The 22,509-nt window shown below is 45.5% G+C and overlaps 1 protein-coding gene across 1 annotated transcript; it reads left to right on the plus strand.

Moving 5' to 3' along the window:
- Nucleotides 1–10,596: 10,596 nt before the first annotated feature.
- On the plus strand, nt 10,597–13,459 carry prlh2r (prolactin releasing hormone 2 receptor; the record flags this gene model as incomplete). Its single annotated transcript, XM_080513092.1, has 2 exons — nt 10,597–11,409; nt 13,145–13,459. 2 exons carry the CDS (start codon nt 10,597–10,599, stop codon nt 13,457–13,459), a joined length of 1,128 nt encoding a protein of 375 aa, XP_080369218.1.
- Nucleotides 13,460–22,509: the final 9,050 nt, after the last annotated feature.

Genomic DNA, 22,509 nt, shown 5'->3' on the forward strand with positions numbered 1-22,509 from the left:
TTGAGGAAAAGTAAAAAAAAATGTGTGTGTGTGTGTATATATATAAATATATACACTGCTCAAAAAAATAAAGGGAACTTAAAACACAATGCAACTCTCAGTCACTCACACTTGTGTGAAATCAAACTGTCACTGCTGGTGGTGCTTCACTGTAGTGGTAATATGAGACCATGATGAATGGTGGTGGTGCTTCACTGTAGTGGTAATATGAGACTATGATAAATGCTGGTGGTGCTTCACTGTAGTGGTACCATGAGACCATGATGAATGGTGGCGGTGCTTCACTGTAGTGGTACCATGAGACCATGATGAATGCTGGTGGTGCTTCACTGTAGTGGTACCATGAGACCATGAAAGATGCTGGCGGTGCTTCACTGTAGTGGTACCTAGACCATGATGAATGCTGGTGGTGCTTCACTGTAGTGGTACGTAGACCATGATAAATGCTGGTGGTGCTTCACTGTAGTGGTACCATGAGACCATGATGAATGCTGGTGGTGCTTCACTGTAGTGGTACCTAGACCATGAAAGATGCTGGCGGTGCTTCACTGTAGTGGTACGTAGACCATGATAAATGCTGGTGGTGCTTCACTGTAGTGGTACCATGAGACCATGGTGAATGCTGGCGGTGCTTCACTGTAGTGGTACCTAGACCATGGTGAATGCTGGCGGTGCTTCACTGTAGTGGTACCTAGACCATGATGAATGCTGGTGGTGCTTCACTGTAGTGCAGCAGGAGACCATGATGAACGCTGGCGGTGTTTCACTGTAGTGGTACCATGAGACCATGATGAATGCTGGTGGTGCTTCACTGTAGTGGTACCATGAGACCATGATGAAGACTGGCGGTGCTTCACTGTAGTGGTACCATGAGACCATGATGAATGCTGGTGGTGCTTCACTGTAGTGGTACGTAGACCATGATAAATGCTGGTGGTGCTTCAGTGTAGTGGTACCATGAGACCATGATGAAGACTGGCGGTGCTTCACTGTAGTGGTACCATGAGACCATGATGAATGGTGGCGGTGCTTCACTGTAGTGGTACCATGAGACCATGATGAATGCTGGCGGTGCTTCACTGTAGTGGTTTAAGTTATGGGTGTACGCAGTAGTATCCAGATTTTAAAAGTTGTTATCTCTGAGAATTTCCACTTTGCTGCTGCGGCACATCATGGTCTTTGCTGCTGCGGCACATCATGGTCTTTGCTGCTGCGGCAAAGCACTGCATCCTCTGGCGCTGGAGACGGGGGGCCGGATGTAGGAGGACACAAAGGGGACGTCTGACAAGTCCTTCCTCCCTCCTTATCTAGCCACTTCTCCTTAACTCCACAAGTGTTTGGTGTAGCGGCCACGATCACCACTGTCTGAGTTCTTAATCAGCAAAGAAAAGGAGGCTCGTTGCTTCCTTTAGAGCTTCCTTTAGCCTAGGAAACCCTGATGCTTCCTTTAGGACCTTCTTTAGCCTGGGAAACACTGATGCTTCCTTTAGGAACTTCTTTAGCCTAGGAAACACTGATGCTTCCTTTAGAGCCTCCTTTAGCATAGGAAACACTGATGCTTCCTTTAGAGCTTCCTTTAGCCTAGGAAACACTGATGCTTCCTTTAGGACCTCCTTTAGCCTAGGAAACACTGATGCTTCCTTTAGAGCCTCCTTTAGCCTAGGAAACACTGATGCTTCCTTTAGGACCTCCTTTAGCCTAGGAAACACTGATGCTTCCTTTAGGACCTCCTTTAGCCTAGGGAACACTGATGCTTCCTTTAGAGCCTCCTTTAGCCTAGGAAACACTGATGCTTCCTTTAGAACCTCCTTTAGCCTAGGAAACACTGATGCTTCCTTTAGAGCCTCCTTTAGCCGAGGAAACACTGATGCTTCCTTTAGAACCTCCTTTAGCCTAGGAAACACTGATGCTTCCTTTAGGACCTCCTTTAGCCTAGGAAACACTGATGCTTCCTTTAGGACCTCCTTTAGCCTAGGGAACACTGATGCTTCCTTTAGAGCCTCCTTTAGCCTAGGAAACACTGATGCTTCCTTTAGAACCTCCTTTAGCCTAGGAAACACTGATGCTTCCTTTAGAGCCTCCTTTAGCCGAGGAAACACTGATGCTTCCTTTAGAACCTCCTTTAGCCTAGGAAACACTGATGCTTCCTTTAGGACCTCCTTTAGCCTAGGGAACACTGATGCTTCCTTTAGAGCCTCCTTTAGCCGAGGAAACACTGATGCTTCCTTTAGAACCTCCTTTAGCCTAGGAAACACTGATGCTTCCTTTAGGACCTCCTTTAGCCTAGGAAACACTGATGCTTCCTTTAGAGCCTCCTTTAGCCGAGGAAACACTGATGCTTCCTTTAGAACCTCCTTTAGCCTAGGAAACACTGATGCTTCCTTTAGGACCTCCTTTAGCCTAGGGAACACTGATGCTTCCTTTAGAGCCTCCTTTAGCCGAGGAAACACTGATGCTTCCTTTAGAGCCTCCTTTAGCCTAGGAAACACTGATGCTTCCTTTAAGCTAGGAAAAAACACCGATGCTTCCTTTATCAAAGGAAACCAGCTCCTGCTGCCCACAATTCCTTGTGGCGACAACATTTAAGGTGCCTGCTCATCCGAGAGTTCAAGGAAGAACAAGGTAGGAAGGAGGGAAAGACAAACTGAAAACAGTTGAAGAGATGAAAACTTAACGAAACATTCGCTTGTAAACTGGCGAGCTGGTTTGTGATTGGATGAGGATGGCGAGTCAGGAGGTTGGAGGGACGAGGACGAGGATGTTTGGTGAATGGTCTGGAGTCATGAGTAAAGGAAGGCAAGGCAGAGACGGCAGGAGGGAAGAAGTCAGAATAGTGGGAGAAGTTGGACTGGAGACAATTCAGAGGAAGACAGAAGAAGACAGAGGAAGACAGAAGAAGACAGAGGAAGTCAGAGGAAGTCAGAGGAAGACAGAAGAAGACAGAGGAAGTCAGAGGAAGACAGAAGAAGACAGAAGAAGACAGAGGAAGACAGAGGAAGACAGAAGAGACGGTCAGAAAAGGGCTCAGAGAGAGGAATGTATAATAACCCTTGGATTTCAGAGGAGGACAGACACATTCATGAAGCCCGGTGGCGACGTCGAGGGAATTGAAGAAGAAGCGAGGAGAGATAGAGACTAAAACACCGAGGGACGGAAACCTGTTGATAGTTGTTGATGGAAAGTATTTGTAAAAAGATAAGAGAAAAGAGAATTCTGGGAGAGAATAAAGGGACAAGAGGAGTAATAACAGGGATTCCTACAGATTTGGAAAGGACCAGAGTACCGTGGGGGGCGAAGTGGTAAAGAGACTGCAATACTGATCAACTGAGAAAGGGTGGACAGTTTGTCTGTTCTACTTGAAGTTCACGGCTCGGCACTTCCAAGAAGGGTTCCAATAGGATGCATGAGCCTCCCAGTCAGGGCGTACGGACCTCCACCCTGGTGTTAAAGGTATGGACACACTGCAGCAGTTTGTCGGGGAAAACAGAGATGCACCAAATGTGGAGGTGGACATGAAATGGAGGAATGCAAAGAAGAAGCAGGGACAAATTGTCACGGCTGGGAGCCGGTGCGTGGAGCTTGAACCCAGAAGCAGACCTCAAAGCAGAAAATTGTTTGCAAACGTCAAAGTTTTATTGTGCAGGGAGGGAAAGGGGAGCTGGAACGGAGACGGGAACCGGGGAATCTCGGGGGGCCTCTTGGAACCGGGACGGGACCCGGGGAATCTCTGGGGGGCCTCTTGGAACCGGGACGGGACCCGGGGAATCTCGGGGGGCCTCTTGGAACCGGGACGGGACCCGGGGGAATCTCTGGGGGGCCTCTTGGAACCGGGACGGGACCCGGGGAATCTCTGGGGGGCCTCTTGGAACCGGGACGGGACCCGGGGAATCTCTGGGGGGCCTCTTGGAACCGGGACGGGACCCGGGGAATCTCTGGGGGGCCTCTTGGAACCGGGACGGGACCCGGGGGAATCTCTGGGGGGCCTCTTGGAACCGGGACGGGACCCGGGGGAATCTCTGGGGGGCCTCTTGGAACCGGGACGGGACCCGGGGGGGAACTTCTTGGAACCAGGACGGGACCCGGGGGAATCTCTGGGGGTCCTCTTGGAACCGGGACGGGACCCGGGGGGACTTCTTGGAACCGGGACGGGACCCGGGGGGGACTTCTTGGAACCGGGACGGGACCCGGGGGGGACTTCTTGGAACCGGGACGGGACCCGGGGGGGACTTCTTGGAACCGGGACGGGACCCGGGGGGGACTTCTTGGAACCGGGACGGGACCCGGGGGGGACTTCTTGGAACCGGGACGGGACCCGGGGGGGACTTCTTGGAGATCTCGGGGGGGCTTCTAGATCTCTGGCGTCGGAACAGGAACGAGAACAGGAACCACCCCGGGGAGGACAACACCGACTCACCTGCGGCAGCAGCCAACAGGAGACTAACCTCACGAACTGAAGACCAAACAATCGTCTGGCACCGGACCCACCTCACTGCAGGGCTTAAGAATGCAAGGCAATCAATCAGCTGATTGCCTGCAGGAGTGTCAGAGAGGATCCGGTGCTGGAGCGAGGTGTGTGACTCCTAACACAAATATTGTAATTGTGAGGGTCAGCACAGGCTAGCAGTAAAAGATGAAGAGAAGCAGAGATGCTGGTGAAGGCTTTTGGAAAAATGTACAATTCAGAGAATATTAGTGCTGAATGGAAAAGAGGAAGGGAAACTACAATGAGAGAAAATGAGCAATTGAGGCAGTTTGAGGAAGATAATGATTATTATTAAACAAGGCTTTTACAAAGGAAGAACTAAATCCTGCACTAAACAAAACTAAGACATCAGCAGCAGGCACGCATCAGATTTGTTACATCATTTAAAAACATCTTACTGAGTCTGGTAAGGATATTTATTTGGAATTATATAATAAAGTGTGGGAGGGTCCCACAGAGCTGGGGAGGCGGTGGCGGTTCCAGTACGCAAACCAGGGAAGATCGTACCAGTCCAGGGAATTATCCACCGATTGCTTTAATATCCAGTGTCTGTAAGGTGATGGAGCAGATGATGAATGATAGATTGACCTATTATGTGGAAAAGAAAGGGTACATAGTGGATTTAGAAGAGGGAGAAGCACCCGTGCTCCAGCGGTATGTTGAGAGCATGAGGTGAGAAAGGCACAGATAAACAGAGAAAGTGTGGTAGCAGTATTTTTAGATGTAGAGAAGGAGGGATTATTAATAAGACTTTGGAAGTGAGGGATTAAAGGCTGTATGTACAGGTGGGACAAGATTTTTTTTTAATTGGGAGAGAAATAAAGATTGAAGGAAAATTCTTATTGAAAATGGAACCTCAAGGGAGCATAGTGAGTCCACTGTTGTTCTCGATGATGATAAATGATGTATGTGTGAGGATAGGAAATGAAATGATGGTGTCACTCTTTGCAGATGATGGGGCTATTTGGAAGAGGGGAAGGAATGTGGGCGTTATTGGTAAAAGTGTACAAAGTGCAATCACACAAATGGAGGAGTGGTCCCATAAATGGGGTTTTAAACTCTCAGTGCAAAAGACAAAGATGAGAGTTTTTACAAGGAAATGAAGTGGCTACACAGTTAAATCCAAATTCTACAAGCAAGAATTGGAGAGGGTGAAACACTTGAAGTTTTTAGAATGTGGTTTGATGAAGAGTCACATGGGGAGGACATATCGAAATGGTGGTGGATAAATGTGACAAGGTTTGAAATGTGACAAGGTGGTTAGTGGAATACGACTGGGGGGCAGACAGAAGAGCACTAAAGGTAATATATAGTGGACTGATTAAGTCAGTAATTGATTCTGGGTGTGTCGTATATGGATCAGCAGCAAACACATCTTCTGGAACAGCTGGACCAGATCCAGCATGAAGCTGTGAGGTTTGTACAGGAGCATTTAAAACCACTGCAACAGCAGCACTAAAGGGTGGGAATGAGAGAAATGCCATTAGAGATTAGGAGGTTCCAGTTATCACTGGTGTACTGCACCAATCTACAGGGTATACTCACAATCATCCAACAAAATGCAGTTTAGAACCGTGTTGGGAAAAGGGGCACAACATTTTCAGGATGGACAATGACAGAAAACGAAAAGAAATTGAAATAGTACATGTAAGTATAAGTCCAACAGTACCACTGCCAGTTATTCTACCTGGGATGCTGCCAAGGGCCACAGTCGACCTCACACTATTAGGAGAAACGAGTAAGGATAGAGAATCTGTCTATAATTCTCTTTGATCGATGAATACAACGTTCTGTACAGATATATACAGGTGCATCAGGTGACAGTAGGGAAAAGGATCAGTGGGAAGCGTCGCTGTACCCTGGGGAATGGGAGGAAGAGCGAAGAGCAGGGATCTGTTCTGATTCCAGTACGTCACCAAGACGTCTGCAGTCCAGCCACTCTGACAGCAGGACAGACATTTTCATAGAGGTGCAACATACATAGTTCAAATGATGGGGATCACAGTGGTGTTTTGATGGGCACCGGCACACATTAAAAGAGAATGAGGCAACAAATATGGCAGCGAAGGAGGCTGCAGACAACAGGTCGATTGATACGACAGTCCACATTAGTAAATGGGAAATCAAGAGCATCATTAAACAAAGATTGAGGAGTAAATGGCAAAAGCTATGTGAGGAAGGGAAGTGAGGACGGTGGGACGACACAATACAAAGGAAAGTGGTGGAAGTGCAAAGCACAGGACAGAACAAAAGGGAAGAAACACTAATACCAAGACTCAGATTAGACACACTGCACTTCCTGCTGTAATGCTGTTAATGTCCCCATAGTGGCCACATCAAGGAATATCTTCTCTATCTTGTCTGAAGTCTTTTTCTGCTCAAGGGAATTTTACTCAGATTTAATTACAATTTAAAATCATTCTTTCCAAAAAAATCTAAATCACTCACAATGTATTTTGTTGTTTAAACATTTTAATGTTTATTTTTTAAGCATCGGATATTCCTGGTTTAAATACACGTTTGATGGCCATCCTAATTCACATAGTGATTGTTTGTGTACGAAGTGTGGTTTAATTTTTTTTGTAAAATCAATCAATACCTCAGTTGAACAACTTACTCCAGCTTTAGGTAGAGCATGTCATATAGTGTGACAACAGAATAATAAAAGTTCACAGAGATTGACACAAACAAATCCCTTCACAACAGACGAATCTGCCAACAAAGAGAGCACTCTGGGAAATTGGAGGCTTGTGTCCTGCAGAAAGAGCACAGACACAATCTGTTTGATCTGAGACCAACAACAATAATATATATATATATATATATATATATATATATATATATATATATATATATATATATATGTATGTATGTCTGCGTCGGCAAGGAGAACATCTCAATGTTTCATCAAACTGTACAACTTCAGCCTTTAGTAAACATTTAATAAGTTTAATGAGCTAATGCAGACAAAATAAAACACGAGGCTGTAATCAATTTTACAGTTTGCTGAGACCTGTGATGGCTTTTAACTTTGAAAGTAAAAGCCTCTAAGTGGCCCTGTCAATAAAGAGAATGTATGGCTTATTGATCTGGGCAGGAGGAGGTTAAATGCTGTGCAGGCGTTTCGTCCCACAGTCCAAAAACACACCAAGCATGAAGACTCTGTTACTCTGAACAGAACAAAATACACGCAGATCAGGCGTGTCATACACATCTTAGTTCAGGGGCCACAAATAGTCTTTTTTCATCTTGAGTCAAAGTTTTCTTTCACATCGGGACCCTCGTCTTGGTGGTTCGGCCGGATTGGAGCCTCTTGCCGGCCTGTCGCACCAGATGGATGAATTTGACTACAAATCTGGACTTAATCGATTCTTGTGATTCAGATCGTCCTGGTGTGACGGAAACAGTCCGAATGAATCTAGACTGAATTGTGTCATTTCCTTCTCAGTGTGTGAGAGACCACCGTTAATGTGTTTTGTCCGATCTGATGATGAAATCACTTAATCACTATGCAGGGGAGACGCACAGCAACACCTCTGTGGTAGAAATAATTAAACCTAACTCGCTAAGTAGGTAAGTAAATAGTCCAATGTAAATTACAGCCTGTGTATGTGTGAATGTATAATGTGGACAAACACGGGAAAAAAGAAATACCATGAGCCACATTGATATTCCTCGACCTGGTTTGATCAAAATAAGTGCTCACATTCAAATTATTCACAAAAAAGAGTCAAATAATAATCACTCCGTGTTGGGCATTGGCGTTTCAGCCCTTTGTTCCCCTGGAGTGTTTCACACTAATGAATCAGTCCTTGATGCTTCACACTGTCACACCATTCTGCTCCGACACAAACACTCACACCATGAACATTTCTAGTTCTAGATCAAGGAAACGCTGCAGCTGAGTTTGGATTTGTCTCGCTGATGTTGGTTTGTCAGAAAAGTGGACACGCAGCTGGAAAGTGACCTTTCTCACTGAAAAGGCTTCAGGCAGGTGGGAGGAAAGAGCCACTCAACATAATATATATTTTCTCTTTTCATACGTTTTGAAAGTAAAAGTCAGCTCTCCCACTCACTGAACAGTTCAAGTGTTGAGGAATGATTGATATTGCATGAACAATATGATACAATGGCTTAAATCACCTGGATGTAAAGAAAGGTCACACAGTTCTACTACAAATGTCGAGGAAAATTGAATAAAACTGAAAGATTATGACACGTTACAAAAGAAAGTCCTGATGCGTCAGAGAAGAATATTGAAGTGACTCAGTTGGGGAAATAATTTCAGCTCAAACGCAAAGTAGGAATTCATATAAACATTTTTTTACATTAAACTCCTCCATAATTTCAAGGGGCCAGGAAAAATAAATACATGCGCATGTTTAATTTAATAAAAAGATCTGATACAAAACTCCAGCTGTGAGGGAGAGTCCACATATATACAATAATAATCAGATACTTGAAACTGATGCAAAACAAATTAATGAATATAAAGCACACTAGGAAATTAATACTATGATTCCTCGATATGCAAATCATCTTTAAGGTGAAACACGTGTGTGTGTGTGTGTGTGTGTGTGTGTGTGTGTGTGTACACACATACACAGGAGGGTGGCGGGGGGAGACAGAGAGAGAGAGGGGGGGTGAGAGAGAGAGAGAGGGGGTGAGAGAGAGAGAGAGGGGTGAGAGAGAGAAAGAGAGAGAGAGTGGTGGTGAGAGAGAGAGAGAGAGAGAGAGAGAGAGAGAGAGAGAGTGGGGGTGAGAGAGAGAGAGGGGGTGAGAGAGAGAGGGGGGTGAGAGAGAGAGAGAGGGGGGTGAGAGAGAGAGAGGGGGGTGAGAGAGAGAGAGAGAGAGAGAGAGAGAGTGGGGGTGAGAGAGAGAGAGAGGGGGTGAGAGAGAGAGGGGGGTGAGAGAGAGAGAGAGAGGGGGGGGGTGAGAGAGAGAGAGAGAGAGGGGGGGTGAGAGAGAGGGGGGGTGAGAGAGAGAGAGAGAGAAGGGGTGAGAGAGAGAGGGGGGTGAGAGAGAGAGAGAGAGAGAGTGGGGGTGAGAGAGAGAGAGGGGGTGAGAGAGAGAGAGAGAGAGAGGGGAGAGAGAGAGAGAGGGGGGGTGAGAGAGAGGGGGGGTGAGAGAGAGAGAGAGAAGGGGTGAGAGAGAGAGAGGGGGGAGAGAGGGGGGTGAGAGAGAGAGAGAGAGAGAGAGAGAGAGAGGGGGTGAGAGAGAGGGAGAGAGAGAGAGAGAGGGGGGTGAGAGAGAGGGAGAGAGGGGGGGCGAGTGAGCACAGCTCTTCATACTGAGGCAGATCAGGCTGCAGTGAAGAAGCTGCTCGTCGGACTTAATCGGACAGGCTGACGTCTCTACGAGGTACTTTTATCTTTTATGAATTATTATTATATTTACTATGATTACATTTATATTTCAACGCCTCCCACAAGGTAAAACACAGAAGTGTCACTTGATTTTGTTTCACTGGTTGAGTCAACCTTTCGTACCAGAATCTAGTGAGAATAACTCGTTGAATAATGTTTAACCTGACGATCTGAAATAGGATTCTCACAAGGCAGTGTGGCAGCTGCAGCATGTATCAGGAACTCAGTTCATTGAGCAGGTTCTTTGTTGTGTTTGTTCGTCTTGAACACGGTGAAACTGGTTCCTTTTTAAAACCCAAAGAAATTGCAGTGTCTATTTTGAATTCAATAGAAAAGTCTCTCAGGTAGTTTCACTTCATTTCGTCAGTGGATTCTCGCTCTGCAATCACACCGGATGACAACAGTAAACATTGTCCATCGATTGTGTTTCTTGAGCAGAAGCTGACGTCAGAGCAGATGTTTGACTGAGGTTAATAACGCCTCGTCTCAGTTCCATTTGAAGGGAAGCTCATGTGGATTCGATGGATAATCTGTGGATGATTGTGAAATCAGTGCAGATCGTGAAGATTTAGAGTGGAGGGGATGAAACGTGGGAAGAAGGTGGCTGTTCAGGAGGAAAAGAGGCTCTGCTGGTTCATGACTGATTGGCTGAGAGACGGACGATAATAAACTCGTGTTTCCATGATGCTTCATACAGTTTCCTTTCGTGATTCATGTGTTGAATGACGTCGAGTGTCTCTTTCAGATATGGACTGTGAGAAGCCTGTGAACTCCTCCTCCCACCACAGCTTCTCCACCTCGCCGCTCTCCGCCCCGTCCTTCGCCGGCTTCGACCTCCTGCTGAGCCTGAAGCTGCTCTTCATCCCGCTGTACTCGGCCGTGGTGCTGGTGGCCGGCTCCGGGAACCTGCTGCTGCTCTTCCTCATCTGGCGCAACAAGAAGAGACACAACACCACCCACTTCCTCATCGGTAACCTGGCGCTGGTCGACCTGCTCATGTGCGTCTTCTGCGTCCCGGCCACGGCCTTCTACGCCTTCGACCGGCGTGGCTGGGTGTTGGGCTACCACATGTGTCACTTTGTCAGCGTGATGCAGTCGGCCGCCGTCTACGCGGCCGTCCTCTCCCTCACGGCCATCGCGGTGGACCGCTACGTGGTGGTGGCCTACCCCATCCGGAGGCGAGCCGGCTGGCAGTTCTGCTGGGGCCTGGTGGTCCTCATCTGGCTCTTCTCCTTGGCTCTGTCCACGCCCACGGCGCTGTTCACCGTCCACCTGGACCTGCGGGCCGCGGGCCTGCAGATGTCCGTGTGCGAGGAGTTCTGGGACGGCCGGGAGCGAGGCCGCCTCGTCTACTCCTGCTTCATCCTGCTGTTTTCCTACTGCGTCCCGCTGGCCGCCGTCTCCACCTCCTACTGCGCCATATCGTACCGGCTGCGGCAGAGGACCACGCGTCCGGAGGTCCGATACGTGCAGGCCGCCTGGAGCCGACGGAGGAAGAAGACCTTCTGCCTGCTGCTGCTGTCGGCGCTCTGCTTCGCCTTCTCCTGGCTGCCGCTGCAGGTCCAATCTTCACTTCACTCAAAAACCTGCATTTACAATGTAATGGAGAACTATTATCTATCTTTACCTTTTGGAAGCGAGTGTTTTAAGTGGAGGTGAGATCAAATCTAACGAGGGCACATTAAAAAGCCTCTAATATAATCAAGGGAGTGATAGGAAGACAGTGAAGAAGGAATCACCATCAGTTTCATCATAAAAGCTCTCATTGACTTCTCATTAATGCAGCTTTCTGGCTGCCGGGAATCAGGATAGTTACAGTATATTTGCTGAACAGCAATTGCTTTGACATTTTTTATGTTAACGTAAATCAAAGCAAGGCAGGTGCATTTCTATAGATCCATTCAGCCACAAGTCAGTTCATTAGAAGGAAATAAAGAAGATTCATTAAAACAAGGCAAACAAGAAGCTCATTCAGAGCCTGATAGAGCAGAAGTCAGGTGTTGAAATGGAACCTTTGACACACAGCAGCAGTGATGAAGCTCAGGTGTACTGAGCTCCACCCTCGCTGCTGCTGAGGCCTGGATGAGCTGCAGCTGACACACCTGGAAACAAGAATCCAGCCTGCTGAACATAAATGCATGAGCATCTTGTTCGCTCACCAATTCTTCAACTCAATAACATTTTTCAGATGTTCAGCCTGCTACCATCTTCACCAGCTCAAATTGTTATATAGCTTTAGTTTCAACTATCAAGTTGATTCCAATGAATTTAGTTTCTCAGCATCCAGAAATCTTTGTGAAAGTAGAATTGTGAACTAAAGTGCTGCAGTCTGAAAGAGCTCCGACTTGCTTCTGGGAATCCTACAGTTTCACTGAGTGAGAAGGTGAGTCAAAAACTTTCCACTCACACACCAACTTCTAAAAGAGCCAGCTCATCTTAAATGCACATCTTTTGCACGATGCTCAATTTATTTATAATTTATTGTTGCATTGCCTCCGCAGACACCGGCTGACGGGGTATGAACCGCAGCCAGACCTACGAATGATAGCACAAGTTTCAATAAACAAGTTAAAAACAACAATTGTGTGCATTTTCGTTTATACGTGCAAAAAGCGTCATCTTAAAGTTTGGCAGTCAAAGTGCTGGTGAACATTTAAAGTGCTGCGAGTGATTATGTCAGTAAGGAACTGGCTGTTCGTTACACTCCCATTGTTCATGTGTGTGGTTTCATTACAAAAAACAACAGCACCCACTAGTGGCCCAACATAGAAACTACAGTTTGTTGTTTCTGCTGTTGCAGTACAAACATATTGTTTTGAAAATGTTTAAATAACAGTTTCTTCTTCCAGCACCTTAATTGAAACAATATGTTTTTAAAATGTAGGCTAAGCTATGCTAAGCTAACAGTAAGTTTTCATTTACACAGGGTGAACAAATGAATGTTCACTTTCACTTCAGATACAAGATCCTAAGTTAGAGAAAAAGTCCATTTTAAATAGTTTTTCCAAATAATATTAATGATTTATTTACAGTTAGAGGTACTTTTTGTACAAAACACTACAATACTTGTAGTATTTTGTGTGTGATGCTTGTGACACAAGGTGAATAAAGTTTGAAAATCATTTCAAGTGTCCTTTTTATTGAAAGTCATAGTTTGATCGCAGATTACACACGGAGTAAAAAAATGCATATATATGAAAAGCATAGCTTTCTTAAGTGTGTAAATTGTCTCACCCATGATGAGTTAAATGAAAAATGCGTGTCTTCCCCCTATAACATCCCGTCCACTCTGCAGGTGGTGAACTTGATCCGGGACCTGGACACCGACTTCTCCATCCTGGGGAAGAACTACGTGAACGTCATCCAGGTGTCCAGCCATCTTCTGGCCATGAGCTCCGCCTGCTACAACCCTTTTATCTACGCCTCCTTACACAAGAAGTTCCTGTCCTGCTTCTGTCCCCACTTCCTGTCCCGAAGGAGACGGAAGGGGAAGGACAGGGGTCAAGGGTCGAGCTTGTCTCACCGCCTGCCCCGCCTCCACACCTCCACCACTCTGGCCGACGTAGCTGCCGTCGTCACACCCAACTGTAACGTAGGAAACTCCACCTGATGAGAACCTGCCAGTTTGTTCGATGGACCGTCTGAAGTTATTGACATCCGCTGACGTTTTCACTCAGATGGATTTGTGAGGCTTTCCTGCTGCAGCCACAGACAAAAAGGTGGAACATCAATTTGTTCTTGAAAATATGAGTCACTGGAGGATTATTTTATATTTTGAATGAAGCTGGATATATATTTACTTTGGTGATTTGTGTGTTCTGCTCTGTGCTGAATAATAACTTTATTCCTCTTTAATATGGTACTTACTTTATGTGAAAATTACTTTTTCTAAACTAAATGTGTTTTTTTTGCATTCCTTCTATATCAAGTTAATTATTTCATGTTACATGAATTTGCTCTGTAAAATTTTCCTCAATAAACCCGTTTATCTAATCCTTCATTCCTCCTCAGATACGCAGTGTGAACAGGGACAAAATGGGATCATGAAGCTTTCAGTGAATGATGCAATTACACCCTTCAGCGACGGCGCACACTTCACACGCTCATCTGCAGCTGTGACATTTGACAATCTGGCCGGCAACACGTCTGTCAGTTCTCTGGTGGTGAGAAAAAAAACAAGTCTGTAAGAATAGAACAAGCTAAATCCAACTGACATGAAACAATCACAACCTCTAAACATCTCATCAGTGAAAGAAACATCCACCAGGACAGACGAAGTGCAAGTCTAGACGGTGAAAAAGAAAACGTGAGGACACTTAAATGCATCTGAAACAACCAGTAACAGAATTTTTGTCAGTCAGTCAGTCAGTCAGTCAGTCAGTCCCTCTCATATATATGCAGGAAGGCACAATTAGCAACAGGAGTTAATAATCAGCACTCAGTCGTTCTCCTCCTAAAGAAAACCTCCAACTGTCTCCTGCAGCCAAGGCCAAACGGTGCAGAGACAAACTGCAACCTGGACAACTTGTCCATGTCAGGGACCAAGCAGTAGGCAAACGCCTACCTTTTGTCTGGATCCACTTCCCATATAGTTCCTTGAGCCTTACATACAATTCCTTCAGGCTCTCGTCAGGGTTGACCTCGAGGGAACTGAATCTTTGCCTGTAGGTCTCAGGATTGAAATCATATTTTGACAAAATGGCTGATTATACCAGGTGGTAGTCAAGAGAACCACCCAGTCTGACATCTACCAACGACAGGCTACGGCAATGCGTTCAAACGTTGTAAGAAAATGTTCAATGTCATCATCCTCTGTTAATTTTTCCAATCTGGGCTCATGGTGCGAGTGAGACTGACCAGCTGGAACTACGTTAAAGTTTGTGGTCTGACCTTCCGAATCTTGGGGGTCACAGCAGACGATATCCAGAGGACCCCACAATGGAGATGTTCTAGTTTCAACTTCGGACTGCAGGAGCTGAAACTGATTCTGAAGGGCTTTAAACCGATGTTCTTGTTTTACAGTTACCTCCTTCATTTGTGCTTCTCGGGCCTCCCGCTGCTCCATGTGAGTCCGAAGGATGGCCACCACCTCCGACATAGTCGGTTCCCGACCTTCTCCTTCAGTGCTTTCCACCACTCCAGAGGCTCCATTTTCTTCCTCTTCTCTGGTCTGCCTCTCCTGGTCACTTATCAGGCTTGCAGGCCCTCCTGGTTTTCTGCCACCCTTTCCTCCACCATGGTTCATCACCTTTTCCAGGGAGACAGAGCAAAACCAAAAAAGACGGCGAGCGAAAAAGAAAAAACAAAAACAAACCTGTTTCCTTCACTGAAAGGTCCCACCACTGCCACCAATTGTCAGGGACCTCGCAGTAGGCAAACAGGTTCCTTTGAAAAAGGGTTTTATTTGCCCAACAAAACAACAGACCAAGGAAGGTTTCTTTAACAGAAAATGAGGTCAACAAAACAAACTCAAAATATCTAAACAACTGAGATGTTGACGTAACAAAATGAGCTACTCAGGGGTTTATATAGGGATCGGGTGAAACCAACTAAAACACAAGGGGGAAACAAATAATAATACACAAACTAATGGTGGGGAAACTACTGAACCTAAAAGAAACCCCCCTCTGCTATGGCACGAGATGGTGGGGCCGACTGCTTGGAACAGCCTCTCGTCTGTTGCCCCGCCTTTGCTGCTGCCCGATGACTCCGCCCGTCAGCAGAGGAACTCAAAAATAGAAAAGCATAATTAATACAAAAGAGATGTGGCAATGATAGTCTTCCAGTGTAAAAATGGGTGCACTTCATTCAAACAGTGAAAGACTAGGAAACAATTATAACTAAATGGAATAAATCAAGGGTGTGGTGCATATGAAAGATGTTTGGGGTGTGGCTGACTGTAAACAAGGAAGTGAGGTGAGGTGAGTGAAGGCAGCACCTGCAGGCTTTATTGTGTGGACTCGTCCATCACAGTCCACAAAACTGCAACCTGGACAACTCGTCCACAACTCATGTTTTCAGCATTATTGATTTGAAGGAGTTCAAAGTATATTTGACACTATACTAAATATATATGGACACATGTGAGATATATAAAGAATATAGAAAATATCAATTTGAAATAACAATATGTAAAAGTACCTTGTGCAGGATTTATTTTCTCAAAACAATCCTGAATCATATCCGTGGACGAGTCGTCCTAGACTGGCTCAACACCGTGACCACAACGCTTCCTGAACTTCCTGATTTCACCAGGAGTTTGAGACGTACATAATTGAGATGAGTGGAACTGGGATGAGTCACAGAGCGTCCATGGTTTAGGAACTGTTAGAAGAAGAAAACCTTTTAAAGCAGTTGGTTTTAGTTCCGGGGCCACTAAAGCCCCGGTTCCACCGCACAAAAAGTGCCGGCCTAGACCGGTCTAAACCGCTCCGGTTCACGTGTCACGACAGGAATGCGGTCTAAACCGCTCCAGACCGCTCCAAAGGCCACCGCTTTTCCGCTCCCCTTCCGTCGGGGTACCAGGACCATGGAACGGGTCTGAGTTTGAGCTGCTGTCTGCTGATTGGTCAGTGATTTACGACACGCCCTCAATATGTTAATGTGCCGGCTGAATCCTCTGCTGTCAGTGTGGTCAGCTTTGCACTGGTTGTTTTTATTTTAATTTTCTTTTCTTTGCTGCTCAACTTTAGTGTTTGTTGTGAAAGAGCGGACTTGAGGCAGGGGGAGACCGGGGGGAGGGACTTTGCATCACGTTGGAGTTTTCTGTTTGCAGCATAGCGCTCGCCGTGGCGTGGATGTGCGTCCGGGACACGAGAGTCTGGAGCTTTCGTCTCCGGCGCTGACCGCGCTCCGGCAGCTCCGCTTCCCAGAGGCGGTCAGCGTTCTGTTCAGCCGCGGTCAGTGGCGCTATATCGCGGGGACGGACCGCGGTAGCGATGAAGAGGAGCTCAGAGCTCGGCGCCTCCGTGTTCCGGCGCTGAGCTGCCGGACCGCGATCAGCGCCGGAGTGGAGAACCTCCTGCGTTTGAGCAGAAAGCTCAGACTCCCATGTCTGTGCCTCAGCCAACCGGGGGGAACGCTCCGGCCACTTGCCCCGCCTCCCAGCGCTCGAGTGCTGCAGCTCTCCGCTGCAAAAAATGACTGCTGCAAAAAGTAACAGTGCAAAGTGGAGAATTTAAACAACAACAGAGGATTCATAAGATCTACATCTGACGACTTTCTTTTCTGTTATAATGTCACATTTCTGCGGAGCTCATAAGCCCCGCCCACTTTTCACGCTCCTCTCTGCAGTGGGGACGCAACCCAAAATTTCGGTCGGGGTCTCTATTCCGTACCGCTCCGTACCGTCCCGGCACTTGTGTGCGGTGGAACCAGGGTTTAACAGGCTAGTTCCACCTTCAGTGGCGTCGGACAAACCAATAACAGGAACCTGGCCACAGTAGATGTTTAGTTTGTTTTCCGAGGACAAGGTCCATGTTTACACCACAATGATTTACAATTAAAATGCCAAATCTTTGTTTTAGGTTTCTGTTACACAACAATGACAGTCGGAACCACTGAAAACAAAACTTTGCTGTTTTTATGTAAACAGACATTGTTGTCAAAACTTTGCCCTGCAAACGTGAAACTGTTCTGAAACAAAAACCATAAAGTTCTGTTTTCCCTTCAAACGCTGTTGTGTAAATGGGGCTTCACTAAATATCTTTTTCACTATTTCAAGAATATTCTTTTGTCTCTTCTTTTAACAATGGATGCCTGAACATGTAAATTACAGTGACACAAGTTACCGTGTCTCCACTTGGTGTTTGCTTCATTTGTTAAATCTGCAGAAGGAGTGGAACTCCTGTGTCGAGGCGTCTGTTTGAAGACGGATGTGTGGATTGAGCTTTACTGTCGTTCAAAAACACACCATGGTGAACGAAGGCTTCAAAAGTGTCTCAAAACAAAAACAATGAAAATATAAACACACATGTTAAACAGTGATAAAGTTCCACGACGCATCATCATACTGGACCTGTGTTTCTATTCCTCTGTGTTTCTATTCCCATGTGTTTCTATTCCCTCTGTGTTTCTATTCCCCCTGTGTTTCTATTCCCCTGTGTTTCTATTCCCATGTGTTTCTATTCCCATGTGTTTCTATTCCCTCTGTGTTTCTATTCCCCCTGTGTTTCTATTCCCCTGTGTTTCTATTCCCCTGTGTTTCTATTCCCATGTGTTTCTATTCCCATGTGTTTCTATTCCCTATGTGTTTCTATTCCCCCTGTGTTTCTATTCCTCCTGTGTTTCTATCCCCCGTGTTTCTATTCCCCTGTGTTTCTATTCCCCTGTGTTTCTATTCCCCTGTGTTTCTATTCCCCTGTGTTTCTATTCCTCCTCTGTTTCTATTCCGCCTGTGTTTCTATTCCCCTGTGTTTCTATTCCCCTGTGTTTCTATTCCTCCTCTGTTTCTATTACACCTGTGTTTCTATTCCTCCTGTGTTTCTATCCCCCCGTGTTTCTATTCCCCTGTGTTTCTATTCCCCTGTGTTTCTATTCCTCCTCTGTTTCTATTCCACCTGTGTTTCTATTCCCCTGTGTTTCTATTCCCCTGTGTTTCTATTCCTCCTCTGTTTCTATTCCGCCTGTGTTTCTATTCCCCCTTGTGTTTCTATTCCTCCTGTGTTTCTATTCCCCTGTGTTTCTATTGCCTTGTGTTTCTATTGCCTTGTGTTTCTATTCCCCTGTGTTTCTATTCTTCCTGTTTCTATTCCTCCTGTGTTTCTATTCCCCCGTGTTTCTATTCCTCCTGTGTTTCTATTCCTCCGTGTTTCTATTCTCCTGTATTTCTATTCCCCCGTGTTTCTATTCTCCTGTGTTTCTATTCCTCCTGTGTTTCTATTCCCATGTGTTTCTATTCCTCCTGTGTTTCTATTCCCATGTGTTTCTATTCCCCCTGGGTTTCTATTCCCTGTGTTTCTATTCCCCTTGGGTTTCTATTCCGCCTGGGTTTCTATTCCCTGTGTTTCTATTCCCCTTGGGTTTCTATTCCCCCTGTGTTTCTCTTCCCCCTGGGTTTCTATTCCCCCGTGTTTCTATTCCCCCTGGGTTTCTATTCCCTGTGTTTCTATTCCCCTTGGGTTTCTATTCCGCCTGGGTTTCTATTCCCTGTGTTTCTATTCCCCTTGGGTTTCTATTCCCCCTGTGTTTCTCTTCCCCCTGGGTTTCTATTCCCCCTGTGTTTCTCTTCCCCCTGGGTTTCTATTCCCTGTGTTTCTATTCCCCTTGGGTTTCTATTCCGCCTGGGTTTCTATTCCCTGTGTTTCTATTCCCCTTGGGTTTCTATTCCCCCTGTGTTTCTCTTCCCCCTGGGTTTCTATTCCCCCGTGTTTCTATTCCCCTGTGTTTCTATTCTTCCTGTGTTTCTATTCCCCTGTGTTTCTATTCCTCCTGTGTTTCTATTCCCCCGTGTTTCTATTCTCCTGTGTTTCTATTCCTCCTGTGTTTCTATTCCCCCTGTGTTTCTATTCCCTCTATGTTTCTATTCCCATGTGTTTCTATTCCCTCTGTGTTTCTATTCCCATGTGTTTCTATTCCCTCTGTGTTTCTATTCCCATGTGTTTCTATTCATCCTGTGTTTCTATTCCCCCTGTGTTTCTATTCCCCCTGTGTTTCTCTTCCCCCTGGGTTTCTATTCCCCCTGTGTTTCTCTTCCCCCTGGGTTTCTATTCCCTGTGTTTCTATTCCCCTTGGGTTTCTATTCCGCCTGGGTTTCTATTCCCTGTGTTTCTATTCCCCTTGGGTTTCTATTCCCCCTGTGTTTCTCTTCCCCCTGGGTTTCTATTCCCCCGTGTTTCTATTCCCCTGTGTTTCTATTCTTCCTGTGTTTCTATTCCCCTGTGTTTCTATTCCTCCTGTGTTTCTATTCCCCCGTGTTTCTATTCTCCTGTGTTTCTATTCCTCCTGTGTTTCTATTCCCCCTGTGTTTCTATTCCCTCTATGTTTCTATTCCCATGTGTTTCTATTCCCTCTGTGTTTCTATTCCCATGTGTTTCTATTCATCCTGTGTTTCTATTCCCCCTGTGTTTCTATTCCTCCTGTGTTTCTATTCCCCTGTGTTTCTATTCCCCCTGTGTTTCTATTCCCATGTGTTTCTATTCCTTTGTGTTTCGTTTCCTCCTGTATTTCTATTCCCCCTGTGTTTCTATTCCTCCTGTGTTTCTATTCCCATGTGTTTCTATTCCCCCTGTGTTTCTATTCCTCCTGTGTTTCTATTCCCCCTGTGTTTCTATTCCCTGTGTTTCTATTCCCCCTGTGTTTCTATTCCCTGGGTTTCCATTCCCTGGGTTTCTATTCCCCCTGGGTTTCTATTCCCCCTTGGTTTCTATTCCCTGGTTTTCTATTCCCCTGTGTTTCTATTCCCCTGTGTTTCTATTCCTCCTGTGTTTCTATTCCCATGTGTTTCTATTCCCCCTGTGTTTCTCTTCCCCCTGGGTTTCCATTCCCTGGGTTTCTATTCCCCCTTGGTTTCTATTCCCCGGGTTTCTATTCCCCCTGGGTTTCTATTCCTTGGGTTTCTATTCCCTGGGTTGATGAGCTGCTCCTGCAGGGATTCAACCTGCTTCCACTGATCACAACTTCAAGGCTTTAAGATGAAGAGCTGATATGTTGATATGTGTTTATTCTCATTACAGAACAATTCACCTGCAGCTTTACTGAAGAAAGTTAGTTTTGTCTTCGAAGCAGTGAAATAAGCTTCCTGCAGTAAAATCACTGTGTTCTGACCTCACCTGAGTCTTTCAGCTGCTGTGACTTCACTTATTTCAAAGAAGGCAGATTGTAAAAAACAAACAAACAAACAAAAAGTGTTGTGACTGAAATTCTGTGCCCATGAATTCTTTGTTTCCTCTGTAATTTTTACTAATCAATAATAACTAATCTCACCTGAAGCTAAAAGACAGTGTTACTCATCATTCAGATTAATAATGAAATGTCCAATTATAAAAACATTCATTTTAGATGTATTTTAAAGGGTTCTTGTATTATTTCATTAGATGTAAAAATAACAAATGCCTCAAAAGCCAGTGTTAATGAGTATATTAGTTTGTTAAAGCTAACACAGAGGTGACTACAGTCAACGGTTAATGAAACACATCAGTGGGCAGAGTTGCCACTTCACACTGTACAAAGTTAAAAAGCCCTTTTGAATCTTGTTTTTTAAGCAAAAAGTCAGCATGCATCACGTTTCTCTTTCCTTTCCTCTCCTTTCTCTCACATTTCACACAGACTGATGATGCTCAGGCCACTTAGACACTCAGGAGACCCTTTAAAAACCTGTTTACAAAGCAAAGCATCAGGAGATATTTCAGAGCTGATGTGGAGGAGAAGCCGTCCTGCAGACTGAACATGAGTGTTTACTGCAGCAGATAAAGAGAACAAGTCACTTTTGTTGCCTTCGGCTAATGGCTCCAGGAAAGGATGATCCAGCTTCTGTTATTTACTGACGGAGAAAAGCCTCATCTGGTGTCTCATGCTAACGTGACTGATCTTCATCACTTAGTGGTTCTGCAGCGGCACAAAGTCCGGCTTTTCTTCAAAATACAATTGATTGATTTATATGTCATTTATTCTATTGTGAATGTAGATTTTAGACACACATTGTTCAAAGTTTCTCCTTTGTAAAACAAGTCATGTTAAATATTAACATGCAGAAAGATTAATGGTAACAAATATAAGCACAGATTCATTAATCTTCTTAATATTTCATGAATAATTAATTCATGAAATAATAAAGATAAATTGTTTAGTTGGGTAGAATTTCACTACTACAGAAGGACCAAAGAGTCAAATGTGACTCCAGATCAAACCTTCCATTTATTTTTAAAATCCTAGAAAGACTTGTTTCAAGTCAGCTTTGTGACTATTTATGTATCAACGACCTCTTGAGTCTTTCCAGTCAGGTTCTCCAGACGATCACCGTCAATCTATTGATCTATGAAACCACACCATACTAAACTAGAAGCTTGTCTTGAAGACATCAAAGCCTGGATGAGCTGTACTTTTCTACTTCTAAACCTGGGAGTTACTTTTGACCAGGACTGATCCTTCAACTCCCACATGACTCCTGTCCAACGTCCCTTCAGACGAGCTCTTGACCCAGGAGCTGTCCACGTTTGGGACAACTGGTGTCCGGCTACAGAGACATCCTGTCTGGAATTAAGTCTCCGATACTGAAACACGCTAAATGTTTCAGAAGACAAGTATTTATGACACTCAATAACCGGTACGAGGAGCTCAGCCTCCGCTTCCCTGTGGGAGGAAATGATTATGACTACATTGTCTTCACCGGCTCAGCTGGTATGAAGTGTTTCTGTGGTGAGGAGGGACACGGTGAAGTCCTGTGCTCTGCAGAGTCCCCCGGTGCTGCCGCCCCCCCAGGTGGTCCGGGCCCCCGGGAGACGTGGTGGCCGGGCTTCAGTCCGAGTGGCTGACCGCCGCTCCTCGGGCTGATATTTCTGTTTAATGGTTCTCAAAAAATTAACACTTGAACATTTTTTTAATGTTTTTACAACAGACTAAAAACCAGCATGGGGTGAAAGTGGAAGATGACTTCCCAGACCTCAAGTCTTTTTATTTTTCGGCCAGACTCCAGATGAGCAGGAGACTGGAGGTTTTTAAATG

This window comes from Blennius ocellaris (assembly GCF_963422515.1).
Source record: "Blennius ocellaris genome assembly, chromosome: 17".
Lineage (NCBI taxonomy): Eukaryota > Metazoa > Chordata > Actinopteri > Blenniiformes > Blenniidae > Blennius > Blennius ocellaris.